Source organism: Metopolophium dirhodum, chromosome 3 (assembly GCF_019925205.1).
Source record: "Metopolophium dirhodum isolate CAU chromosome 3, ASM1992520v1, whole genome shotgun sequence".
Taxonomy (NCBI): domain Eukaryota; kingdom Metazoa; phylum Arthropoda; class Insecta; order Hemiptera; family Aphididae; genus Metopolophium; species Metopolophium dirhodum.
Genome location: NC_083562.1, coordinates 35949197 through 35963809, shown reverse-complemented (window position 1 = coordinate 35963809; position 14613 = coordinate 35949197). Strand labels below are relative to the sequence as shown.

General features: G+C 32.1%; 1 protein-coding gene across 1 annotated transcript; it reads left to right on the top strand.

The window, feature by feature from the left end:
* Positions 1-210: 210 nt before the first annotated feature.
* Positions 211-11745, top strand: LOC132940661 (zinc finger MYM-type protein 1-like). Its single transcript, XM_061008372.1, has 4 exons — positions 211-495; positions 612-2690; positions 2883-3146; positions 11599-11745. The coding sequence occupies exons 2-4, from the start codon at positions 639-641 to the stop codon at positions 11743-11745; spliced, it is 2463 nt and encodes an 820-aa protein (XP_060864355.1). The 5' UTR covers positions 211-495; positions 612-638.
* Positions 11746-14613: the final 2868 nt, after the last annotated feature.

Sequence of the window (14613 nt, the reverse complement as noted above, 5' to 3'; positions counted from 1 at the left end):
ACAACAAATAAAATATTTTTTATAATATTTCTCGTATATTTATATTTAATGTTCGTTATCGTAATTCGTAATAATCACTTAATGAAATCAGATTGGATAAACCATAAACCGATAAAATGCATACGGTATACGGGAAAACGACTGTGTATGATGAATGAAACGACGATTTCTGTTTAGAATATTTTTGGAAATAATACAAAAATAATATCATTTACGTAATATAAATAATATTTATCGACCGCGGACTCACCCACACACACACACACACGCGTGGACATTATATGCGGGACTTGTTCGGTCGGTATCGCCATTCGCCGTATCGAAACGATAAGACAACATTTAATTATTCTTAAGTAATCCTTGTCAATATTGTTATTTGTTCGTAGCAGTCCGCAGTTCCGTACTATAAATTATAATATCATTATTCATTAATATCGTTTATTGTCAATTGTAAATCCAGTATAGTGAACTTTAAACGGAACAATCTCTGAACAGGTACTTTAAAATTTTAATCTATATCTTACGTTAGATAATATATTAAAATAACATCGTATTTAAAATTATATCATATACTGATATACTCTTATAAATGTTTATGTATACATTATTAGAGTAGAACTAGTAGAAGTAATATTGAAATGTCTGGTGATGGGTACAAAAGGATGCACGAAAGTGGTTCTACTAAAAGAAAAAAGAAAGAAAAACGAGATTTATACATCAGTCAACAAATGGGGTCCATGAGCAAATTCATAATAACACAAAATCGTTCTAATGCAGGTACAAGTACAAACCAAATTGAGATTTCAAATAAAAATCAACTAATAAATATTATGACAGATGAATCTAAAATTGAAGGTAATTTATTAGGTTCATCTCCTAAGAAAACTGAACCAAATTTGACAACTCCCTTAAACGAAACTACAAGTGTTATAACTGAATCTATACCAGATAAAGTTAAATCCAATCTGACCGACCTTAGTAATTTAAAATTTAGTAACGATCCTGCACATTGGGAAATTAACGCTGATCTGATTTCTTATTTTTCTGAAAATATTCCTATTCAAAATGTGGATGCAGATTTAACTGTATCTGCTAGACAATTTGGTAAAAAAATGAGATATTTCAGAAAGGAATATTTTTCACGAGCATTAGGAAATGGTGAGTGTGTAAATCGAGACTGGCTGATATATTCGCCATCCACTGGATCAGTGTATTGCTATGTGTGTAAAATTTTTCGTCATTTGCAAAGTAGTGATAAATTAACACTTGTGCATCAATTCGAAAGTGGTTTTGATGATTGGAAAAATATTAATGTTAGAATGGAAACTCACGAACAATCTAATGACCATTTTAACTCGATAAAAAAAATGGTAGACCTTCAAAAATGTAAAAAAATAGATGTGGAATTAATAAATCAGTATAATAAAGAAAAAATGTATTGGATTCAAGTTTTAAGACGAGTTATAGCAGTAATTAAGTTCTTATCGTCTAGAGGATTAGCTTTTAGAGGAGATTCGGAAGTATTTGGCTGTCCAAAAAATGGTAACTATTTAGGTTGCCTTGAACTTCTTTCTAATTTTGATCCTTTTCTTGAAGAGCATATAAAAAAGTTCGGAAATCCTGGCAAAGGAAATATATCATATATGTCATCTACGATTTGCAACGAATTTATAGACATTCTTGCTACTACTCTAAATTTAAAAATTGTTTCTGAAATAAAAGAATCAATATATTTCGGTATTAGTATTGATTCGACGCCCGACATAGCGCACATCGATCAGTTAACGATCATTATTCGTTACACCACCATTGGTCAAGGAAAAGTCGTAGAGAGATTTCTTGGCTTTGTTCCTATTGAACAGCATGATGGTAAATATCTTTTTAATGTATTGACTAAATTGCTTAACGATAACAATATTGACATATCAAATTGCCGTTCTCAGTCTTACGACAATGCGAGTAATATGAGTGGAATATACTCAGGAGTTCAAGCTCTTTTTCGTGAAGTAAATAAATTGGCCGAGTGGGTTCCCTGTGCTGCACATAGTTTAAACTTGGTAGGATCTGTTACTGTTGAATGTTGTACTGAAGCCATTAAATTTTTTAGTGTGGTTCAGTCAATTTATACGTTTTTGGCAGCATCACCTCAAAGATGGTCTATAATGTTAAAAAATATGAAGGAGTCTGTTTTTGTAGTTAAAAGTCTGTCTGAAACAAGATGGTCCGCGCGTAGTGATGCAACGAAGGCATTATCACTTAATTATGAAGAAATCCGTCAGGCTTTGATTGATATTTCATTATCAGAAAGACAACCTCCTAATGCTGTTAATGAAGCTAAGTCACTTGTTAAAAAACTCAATCGTCTTGAAACTGTTCTAATGTCTAATATTTGGAATGACATTTTACAACAAATTAATATTGTAAACAAATCGTTACAAACACCCGGTATTGAGATATGTACTGTCGTTAACCTCTATAACAGTCTTATATTATGTTTTAAAAAAATGAGAAGCGCCGAAGAATTTGATTTATTTGAAGAAAAAGCAAAAAAAAGAGTTTCTGGTTTGTCTGATTATTCTGAAATGGAATCTAGAAAACGTAAACATAAAGTCTCGATAAATGATGGCAATGCAATTGATGCTGTTGATCAAATGAGTGCTAGAGATAAATTCAAAACTCAAACATTTTATGTAATAATTGATAAATTGATTGTTGAAATGGAAAAACGAAAAAAAGCTTATTTAAAATTAGACGAAAGATTTAATTTTTTAACTAACGAGAGTTTAAAAGATGAAGAAATAAAAATAAAGGCAAATAATTTAGTTGAAGCCTATAAAACCGATTTAGAATCTTCATTTGTTAATGAGTTTTTGATTTTTAAGAGCTTTCGAGAAACTGGGATGTCTGTTAATGAAATGCTAATTAAACAAATAAATACCAAAATGGTAACAAGTTTTCCAAATGTAAACATTGCTTTTAGGATATATTTATCAATTTTTGGGACTTCGTGCGAAGGTGAAAGATCATTTTCAATTTTAAAGAGGGTTAAGAACTGGCAGCGGTCAACTATTGGACAAGATAAATTATCATCATTATCGGTACTTGCAATTGAACACGAATTACTCCAAGACATCGATACCGAAAAAGTTATAGAATCATTTGCAAACAAAAAATATCGTAAAAAACATTTGTAACAATAAATTTATATTAAGACATATTCTACATAATACTGTTATTTTTAAATTGTTACAATAAATTATCTTGTTTTATATTTAAATACAAAGAACAAAATGAAAAATGGTATAAAATAAGTTGTTTTGTATGGTTCCTGCAGTTTAATTTTAAATAATATATTTTGAGTAATGTAAAATGTATTTTTAGATGTGTTAAAATTGTCATTAGATAAAGTTATGATTATAAAGTTAATAATTGATTTTCAGGTTGTAAATATTTTTGATTTTAAAGACTTAAAACACTGCGAAAAACACTACCTCTCCCAAAAATTAGGTTTCTTAATCATTTAAATACTGAACACTACAGAACCGTATATTAGCACATGATGGGTAATAAAGAACTGTGCCTAGGGCCTACGATAGTGTTAATCCGGGTCTGCGCTCAAAAATATATTGTACGATAGGTATTTTACCTGCAGTGTACACACACGAGCATAATATTTTTTGCTGCAGACGCTGTATGGAAAAAGCCGAGAGAGGTGCCCGTCGATGATAACAATACACATCGCTATAATATATTATGTTATATTATTATTTATATTTTGTTATCGTGTAGGATAAACACTCGAGCTTTTCGACCCCGGCAATAATAAACTAATGTGGTGTCCACGACCTTTCGAATGCGGAACGGATATCACAAGTTATATTATAACAATATATTATTATTGAGAAGGACGACCGTTCAAAATAAGTGCGGTTTTATCAGAGTATTTTTATACGGTGATACATCAATAATTTAAACGCCACCGGTCAAGACGCCGAGTAATATTAATAATAATTACAGTTCCAATAATATTTGCTCATATTTGATTAATATTCCTATATTATTATATATGTTTACAAATCTTCAATAATAACAGTGGTACACCTAACCATAAAACCATAGACTGTATACATGTCAGATATTAATGTTAATAGGTCTATGATGCATATCTATAACCCCTAAGAGGCTAAGACTCGATTTAATAGAAAAATGAATTTTTCCGTTTTGGAAATTATTTTATTTACAAAATTATCACGATTTTTAAAAATATTAAATAATAGTTGATACTTTGCAAAATTATGTCGATAAAATGAATATTATAATATTACATAAAAAGTATCAAAGTTTCGATATTCAACAATATACCTTTACAGTTAGGTATGAATACTGAATTTTAGAGTTATAAACAAAACTTAAATCTATAGAGGACTTAATTAGGTGTTACGGTCAACACACTGTGGTCACACCACTGATGCTATTTGGTTGTAACCATGGTGGAATGTAGATATAATTGGTGGAGATCATAGTCCAGACCTTAGTTGTAACGTTTTACACTCAAGTAATGCAAATAAAACGTGAGTAACAATTTTAGTTCTCAAGAATGTAAAATTTAGACGACAGCCCGGTATACTTACTATTTGTCATACACAAACGTACAGATATTGCCGTATAATACGCCCTAAAATAAGGAATAATGTAGTTGGGTCTGATAGAGTTGTACAATTATCATTTACTATATTCAATAAAATTGTTAACTATTAGAATTATGACTCGAGGCTTTAATTAGAAATATAAATTGTTCTATAAAAAAATAATTGCAGTATCACAAATAGTGGTTGACAGGTCAAATAATATATTATAATTACTAACCTGTGTATGTATAATTTACACTATTTTATAACAACACCGATTTAATTGTTATGTTTTAGTTGATTCAACACAATAGGGTTATTGTAATTAATTGAAAAAGGTCCAAAATAATGTGACATATGTATGATTATTTATGTTGATTACTCGTCAGAATTAACATGATACACTAAACTGTTCGATTTATGACTAATGCAGGTAAGTATACTATAATATAATAATAAAATATTTTTTTCGATTTCGGTTATCGGTATTTGTTTTTTCTGATTTCGTTTTTGGTTTTGAATATCGATTTTTATTTTTTCCGATTTCAATTTCGGTTTTGATTACCGATATTGATTTTTTTTGTTTTCGGTTTCGGTTTTTAACGGTTTTAACCGGTGTTCAATATCGGATTCAAGCTCTGGGTATACCTACATCAAATCATTACCCATAAGGAACAAAGTATAGAAGGACAATCATATTATTAAAATTAAAGTAAATATATAAAATGGAACGAACTGAACGACTAAGGTTATAAACTTATAAACAGTAATATTTAGGTAAATTTGTAAAAATTGAAATTTCAGTTATAAGAATTAAAAATTTTAACGTTTAAAAATTAACTTACGTGATTATTGCTTAACCAAAATATGTAATACTATTATTCGAGTTGGTATTATTATATTTATTTATTTATTTGTAAGAATCACGTACGAACTTTGATAAAAAAATATTTACAATTAAAACTAGTTCAACAGATCTTATGAATAAATTACGTTTGATAACAAACTACACATAGGTAGTTCAAAGTTCAAATTAATTTAACAGATGATATAAATGTATTTAAATTTTTTAAAATATGAAGGATTATAATTGGCACGGTATGAAAAGTTATTTAATATTATTATTTCCATTTATCGGCTATTATATACATCATTCTTATTAAAGACACATTTTTTTTTTTTTACAAAATTAGTTCGACTTACCGGTAAATAGGCTAAACGACCACTGAAGCCTGGTGTTACCAGCAACGCAAGTTCTGAGTTGTTCTAACAAACGGGGTGCGCCAATAATGCTTTCCTCGATTGTCATACCAAATCACTCCACACAACATTTGCATTATTTCCAACCCTCGGTAGTACATACACGTCATAAACAGCAAACCTAAACCATCATAAATCTGATACAGTCAAATTTAATATAAGTCCCTAGGCTACATTTTCGATAAACATTTGACGTGGATGTTGAATGGACTATCATTGTATGTTTCATACTCACAAAATTAAAATTAAATAGATGAATTTATTTACTCAGACCTCCTATACCTACCTACTAAAAAAATACTTAACAGTAAAACTTCAAACCCAGAATCAACATTTATTATCTTATACACCACATGAATGTACCTATATAGTATTCAAATTTTGGGAGCTCTGCCAAAAAAAAAACAAACACGGTATTTATTTTTTTAGTTATTGAATATTATACTACGAGATTTAAATAAAAAAAATTCTCAGACTCATTTCAACTACTATATTATGCTCTTTCGTACGTTTCGAAACTGAATTTATTCAGTCCTTCTTCACATTCCTAAAATCACTGAACCATAGCCAAACTATATAACTCTAAATTCAAAAGCCGTTTTTAAAATCATACCAAATCCTCTCTCGTTCAAAACTTTTCCCCTATATCGCAGTCCCCAGAAATCCCAAGTGGAAATATGGACACTATATTATATTATATGGACTTTATTATATTTTAAATTCTTAAATAATTTAACACGTATACCATAATACCACTTTATAAACTCACCCTGAAGTGCCTGCAGCACAACAAAATCAATTTCATTCTTCCCCCAAGTAACAATACCCCCGTTAACCCGAATACCCCTTATATACTTATAGCTTACTATTATAGTACTATACTTACCTATATTAAAAATAAAATAAAAAAATAAACTATAACTGTAGTTGGTATAATATTTTTCATAATTATTGTTGATAATACTGTACTGCTGCAATATCATTCACACGTACAGCTCGGGTCACGGGCAGACCATAAAATTAATATTGTATAATGCACTATTGAATATATTATGCACTTTTTTAATTTACCGGGTATTGGTATATTATTACAATACAAAGTAGGTACATACGGAAATGTGCATGGGAGACATCAGACGATTTTAATATCGTCGCAACAGCTGCGTGTGCTATTATGGTGTTTACACGTGCGGATCTGTACCTAAAAGCAGTGGTGGCATGAGATCGTAAAACCAAGAGACGGCCGCAGTCCGAGAGTGGTCGATGATAAAAAAAAAAAAATAATAATAATAAATGTATGAAATAAGTACATGTCCTTTTATATAAAAAAAAAAAAAAAAACTGCAGAGGAAATCCGTCTCCACACGTCTGCGGTAGCAGCTGTCGTTGCTTTGTATTAAGGAAGGAAAATCTACTCTCTCTCGCCTGCACGGTACAGTCCGCAAGATACCGCGGTATAATAATAATAATAATAATAATACGGACACCCGGAAATAAAAGGGGGACGGAGAAGTCTATTTTTCTTTTCTACACACACATGGTCGATGGACCATAGAGTAGGAGCAGGATCATTATTATTATTGTAGTCGCGACTATGTAGTATAGAAGTTTCGTGCGACGTGATTTACCTACTCGAGTACGCGACGCATTTTGCCGCCGTTTGCACTCGAAGTGAGTCCGGCGACCGGGCAAGACGTGGCAATAATACCACTGTAACCGCACTATACCACGAACAAGCGAACACCACCTAGCTAAAACAACGACAACAATAACATTAATATAATGTTGTGACCCGCGATCGACGGGGCCGCCGAAACAGTCATCGTCTCAGGTCGGTCAGCCCGCGCGACAGTTATAATGCGTATGTGCGGATGTCCCAATTAAAAAATATATATATATATATATAAACCCAGCTCTGTCCGCGGTGCATATACAGAACTGGTTCAATGCCGCCATAAACATATATATATATATACACACACACACACACACACACACACACACACGGGTATACACGCGCACTTATGTATACATAGACGTCGGTTATCTATATATGAGTATGGGTAAGTTTGTGCTCGTGACTTTCGAATGAATTGTCCTTTTCCGTAAGCGCGCGTACAGTAAAAACCTGCGACGATTTTATATTAAATATATATAATAATATTATGTGTTGTGCGTATATCTGTATAGTCGATGTATTGATGTCGTATGTATATACGCGTCGTTTTCCCTTCTCGCCGCGGACGGACGGAAAGAAATTTTTAAACAGACATCGTCGGTCGAAACCCGAGGCAGAACTCTGCTGCTACGTTTACCGGAAATCGCGTCAGTGCCGGCCGCGTTTATCCTCGAAAGTTACGCCACTCGGTACAACCAGCCACCTGTAATAGGGTACCCAACTCAACGCGATTATACTTCTGGTCAACGATCTACAGCTGGGCCCATCCCGATCGGGTTTCAGTTCGACGATTCGTTAAAATTGTTTTGTCCAGTCTACAGGGACTGTCTGTGTTCGTGAAATATTGCTGTCTGTGTTTATAATTAATTTTTATTATATAGTAACATTTTAATAAAATAAACGTTAGGTGTAAAATTAATGAAAAGGCGTATGCAAATGCATTATAGTCGACGTCGATTGTAAATTCATAAATATATACTGTAGGGTGGTAATTGGTAAACACTAATTTTCCTGAAAAGTTTGAAAGTTTTTTGAAACGGAAAAACAGAGATGGCGAATACCTACAATGTATTTGGAAAAAAGTAAAATGTTATTTTTCACTATTTTTATCGTAACCATCCTTGTTATGCAGGATTTTTCTTTTTAGAATGACAAAATACATTTTTCTTTTATCCTCATAAGCAGAATAATATTTTGAGAATTTTGATGCACAAATATCGAACTATTATTAATTAGTTATAAATTATAATATAACATATTATTATGTTCTTTCAATCTGTACTCATAATAATATATATTTATAATACATTTACGGGTAGAAGCTATCACGCTGTTGGCTTATGGCTTATAATAGTAAAGCTGCCACTATGCAGTGGCGTACCTGAGTGAATCGATCCCATGCCCACCAATAGATTTTTTTTATATAATAATATTATATTATTGTATTATACTGATTGACGAATGTATACTATATTAAGACGTTTTCTAGTCATTTATACGGATAAAATATTTTGGTTTGGTCAATGATAATTTTTAAAAGAAAACACGTATTTTGTAATCTCGATTTTGCAAAGCCCCCTCCCCGAAATAAACTCTCAAATACGCCACTGGAGGTTTCGGCATCTATCGGGTCGTTAACATTTTAGCGAGCGTCTTGCGTCAGCTTCGAAACGTGTTCGCTTTCACTCGTCGGGCCAAAAACCGTTAAAATAATTCAAAACAATACCGTGCATTCATAATATGACGGTTTTCTATAATTGTTTTCTTCTAGCTACACTATCTCTGCACTGGACATTGATCGCCTTTACTTAATTCTGAGAGTGCGTGGGACAACATCCCATGCACCCGTGGACTTTTTCCAGGGAGGCATATTCAATAAAATGTTATTATTTTGCGCAAGACAAAACATAACAATCGTATCGTCGTCAAATATTAAAATCGAAATTTTTTATTCGAGTAAAATGTTGCTAACATAGAGCGGTGTGCTGTTGACAGGAGGCACAAACTTAAAAAAAAGCTCTACCGACGAAAATCAAGTGCAACAAAGTCTGGGCGAGTACAATCCAACAATATCCGACAAATTACCCACAAATTGTTAGGATGTATTTCAAACAGTCTGTTATGGGGTTGTGCTGCTAAGTTTATGAGGGATGATAATATTATATTACATCCGCGGATGGCACACGCACACGCAAGCCTATGCCGGCAGCACAAACTTAAAAAAAGCTTTACCGACGAAACCTGCAAGTGCAACAAAGTCTGGGCGAGTACAATCCAACAATATCCGACAAATTACCAACACATTTTTAGGATGTATTTCAAACAGTCTGTTATAGGGTCGTGCTACTAAGTTTATGAGAGATATTATATTGCATCCGCGGATGATGGCACACACACACGCAAGCCTGTAATCGCGATGTTTTCCGTCAACCTGCAACCTGTTGTTAAAACAGTCGTCACTACGGTCCAAATCTATAGATTAAACAAAGGGTGAGTTTTACAGAGGGTGATTCTTTCAACTCGAATACTCGCTTACAAGGCGATATATCGAGAAACAAAATACATTTTTAAATATTGTTCGAATGGCAACCTGTATTATTTGTTTCTTGAACGTAAACCATTTTCCGAGTATTCGCCTCTTAAACGTATTTTAAGTATATTAAAATGTGTGATATCATAGTAAATATAGGTTTGGAAAGATGGCACATCCAAATCGAAGGGAAAATTTGTAATAAAAAAATATGCGGGTACCTATACTATATAATAGTTAATTGAAAAACACTAAAGTCGATACCTATTACTTATTAGTACCTACTGTTTTATGAAATAACGGAAGATCTCGGGACAATGTTTTATTGGGCTGCAGTACGACATGACTCGTGATTTTTTTTAGCGTATAATAATAATATATTCCCAGTGGTTATTTATTGCACAGTAATAATAATAATATATTATTGAGATATTGCCGTAATGCGTGGACGTGCGCAGATGTTATTACAACGGGGCCTCCTCTATCGTCGGACGGGCACGCGATAATTACTGGTTGCCCAGAGAATTGTAATACATTATACCTAACTGGCGTAAAATGAGAATATTATTATTAATTCCGCGACCGCACTTAGGTACATATACGATATTATTATTATATATACGCATATAATATATTATAAATGTGCAGTGTAGAAAGCGTTCCGGCGACGCGGCCGCCGAAAATTATCGAAAAACGTGTATATTGTATTATAGTCGGTATACAGGATGATTCACCAATGAGCACTCAACCCCCATTTTTCTTTTGATTAATTTTGATTTTTGAAATTGTTAAATTTAATATACCTATATACTTATTTTTAGACTATTTTTTCAAATTCTTGAGATTGTTTGTACTACCCGAGGAGTGTCCCGTTGCGATACAAGCTCCCGTTTTTTTTCCAACGAGAATCCTCTCTCTCTCCCCCCACCATGTTCTACTGTAAATAATTTAGTGGATAACTTTTTTGAAAATGTTGATGTACCCAATTTAAAATTCAGTTATAAATATTGATGGATTGCTATAAATTACTAAAATTTTCAAATTTCCATAGCGCCCCCATGTGTTTCCAACTCATTATCATGAAACTATTATCTTTAGTACACAAATAAGCTGAATGAGTGACTAAAAAATTACTCGTTCGAATTTTGATACTTCAACATTTTCAGAAAAATTATCTACCCACTAAATAATATTAAGAGTAGAAAAAGTGGATTTTCATTTGAAAAACAAACGTTTGCATCACCACAGGGCACTCCTCGAGTAGAACGAAAAAATATCAATAATTTGAAAACCATATGGTGTTTAAGAATATTTGAAAATTCCAAAAGTCAGAATAACTTCATTATTGACGAAGTCAAGGAGGGTGAGCGTGCTAGGTGAATCACTCTGTATATAGCGTGTGCATATAGTAGGTATATTTCGGTAAGTGGGCATAAAATGATTCTACCGGCACAGCGAAGGGTAATAATTTTGTTTATAAATTACAATATTATATGTTAAAGAAATGTGCAAGACATAATGGATATGGCGTCTCTGCACACCACACGATTTACGATGCTCTGAGCCCGTTACAGAGAGGTAAATGTCACGTCGATTTCTCCTGGCAATGCCAAAAATTATCCACAATAAATGCGGACGTCGCGGCGTAATTATATACATTATTATTATATACTTCATACACAATGTATTTTATATTATATTATTTTATTATTATATATATCGTGCATCTGCAGGCCGCCGCCGCCGCGCTGCTGCCACCTCACAGTATATATTCTCGATATGGATTTAAGTGAAACTTATTGGCATTGTTTCGATTCGAACCCGGAGTGCGGTAGACAAGCAAATCACGTATACATAATAATATGAAATATATAATGCGTATTGGACACCGCGTGAGAATAATGCGTGTACGACAATAGTGTAATAATAATACGTAGTGCTTATAATAATATACGTGCATGGGTACCCATATATATATATAACGCGTATATAGTGTATAATGTTTTATTATAATATATTATATTATAAAATATTCTTCGACCGAACGGAAAATGAACCGACAACGGCGATGGTGTCGAAACTGCTGCAAATAAATCAATAACCCGCGTGAGGTGAATACCGATGATAATATACGTATATTATGCACACAATATTATTACTATAGTATAGACGGACCTAGGTATGGGCGTGCATAAGTGCATTGTCGGTGGAATGACAATATCATTATAATAATATGTATCGTACAAAAATCCATTTCACTTTATAATATATTTTATTATTTCACCCGTTTGGTACGTATGTTGAATTAAATCCGATCCTAAACATCGAGTGGACGTTGTTTTGCATTGTTTGTGTAATATTTTCCAGGAGGTATTTTTTTTTTTTTTATAAAACTATTGAATTCACGCTAACGCGTGCACGCTACACTACTAAAACAGTCATAGTAATTATAAATAATTATTCATTATATTAAATGCGAGTAGTGGTTATAAGGTGCGCATTCATATCTAGGTTAATAAACTGACCGTTTTTTTATAATTGTGACGTAGGTACATAATAATATATTTATGTCATAACTATTACGCTATACAAAACTGATATAATATGTAATATTGTAACTGGTATACAGATTTTTTAATTATTTGAAGTAAAAAAAAAAAAAAATAATACTCATATTTAAAGGATTATTAAGAGAATATTTTAAGGTTTTTAATATTAGAATCATATTTTAAACCTAAAAATCCACTCTTTACATATTATAATATAAGTAACAGCATTTTACGAAGACATATTATATATCCTGTTCGATAAACAAAATTCTAGGCGTTTACAATTTATTATTCAAGTAACTATACACTAAAAGTTTTATTTTTAATAATATTTACTCCCATTAAAAAAAAAATCAATAATACAATTAAATTCTAAATCAACCACTCAGAACACATAACCTAGATAAGTACACAGTACCCAAATAATATACCGATTAGTACTTGCACATATTGTTAATAAACTTTGTTATTTCAGGTTTCTGGGCAATAAGGTGAAAAAAGTTGCACAAATATAAGTCTAAATCTAGTACCTATCTTACGTCTTGGTAACTACGTTTGCTTTCGTAGTTTCATCTATCGATGTTTGTCATTCGAGACCTTTATTCGTTTATAAAATGTTTATAGGTAATGTTTACTATGTATAATTGACGAGTATAAATATCATATTTTTAATTTCTTGAAAAATGTTTGATTTAATAATATAATACATTTTTTATTTTATGCACGATAGCCAATTATTAAAATAATTTAAAAACACATTATTGGTACATAGATATGTAGGTATATACATATTTTATTTTAACACATACTCTTTTCTCGGTTTCACTAATTTTATTGTAATGGAAAGTTCATTAAATTTTGTTTCTAGTGTGAGTAGGTTAACAATCGGATGATTTGTGTTCGAATATTATACGTCTAAACATCTTGTAGTTGGGCTCAATCGACGGTAACAACTAGTTTAAAAATATCCTGTTCAATGATGTTTTAACCTTTACCCAGGTACACTGTATCTACAGATTTTAAGAAAAACGTGTTTTTTTCTCAAATATCACGTTTGGTTGTTTAATTAATTCAAGCGAAATCGTGTTCAAGTAATGCATTGTCAATATATGATATTGAATATTGATATGGAACTAAATAAATATTCATTTCATCAAATAAATAGGTAATATTTATTACTGAGTCATTAAAATTTCAAATTTAGCGTTAGGTAGGTACAACAATATTGTTGGAATTACATTTTCATATAATATAATAAATGTATTTTCTTGAAGTGGCGGCGGTTAGTACAAAAATGAACTATTATACCAATGGCGAGATCGTGAGAGTAACTTACGACTGTCTATAGTACCATTTAGCCCCAACCGTTTACCAACAAAACAGCAATTATATATTTAATATTTATAAATTATGATATTATATCATACTATATCAATTGCACGCCTGTCATTAATATCTTGTCCTCCATAAAGTATGCTTATGTTAAATCATTCTCCTACAAAATGCCATACCCCAATATACCGTCTCCTAACACGGCCCTAGAGACACTAGATGATTCCAATACCATTTTTATAGAAATTACCCTGTGCAGGCACTTTGCCAATGATATCGTACTAAAAAAATATATTTTTTTTTTTAATAGTGGTGAACGTATACGTTTAACTACTATTTGCTTCTGTATCATCACCAAGTTCCTTGGTATATTGGTACCTATGTAGGTAAAATATAAATAATGATAATACTTGGCAATGACCTCCAAATTAAAACCATCGGCGAACTACGGTCAAGTACAAATCTCTCAGCTGCTGGCTTACAAAAACACTATTGTCACTTGTGGACAATCTCACTAGACGTCTTGAACTCGTGGGGTGTTGTTACCGGGAGTGAGCCCTTATAGTCTGGTCAGCTGTTTGGCAGAATTTTTCTTTGAGCACACGTCGTCCCTTGTTCCTGCCATGCCCGCGTGGG

Excerpts from the sequence above, each read along its gene's own strand:
- LOC132940661 (XM_061008372.1), top strand. The coding sequence starts at position 639 with ATGTCTGGTGATGGGTACAAAAGGATGCACGAAAGTGGTTCTACTAAA. Across the intron at positions 2,691-2,882 it reads TCAAAACTCAAACATTTTAT|AGCTTTCGAGAAACTGGGAT; the intron begins GTAATAATTGAT and ends TTGATTTTTAAG. Across the intron at positions 3,147-11,598 it reads AAGACATCGATACCGAAAAA|AAATGTGCAAGACATAATGG; the intron begins GTTATAGAATCA and ends TATATGTTAAAG.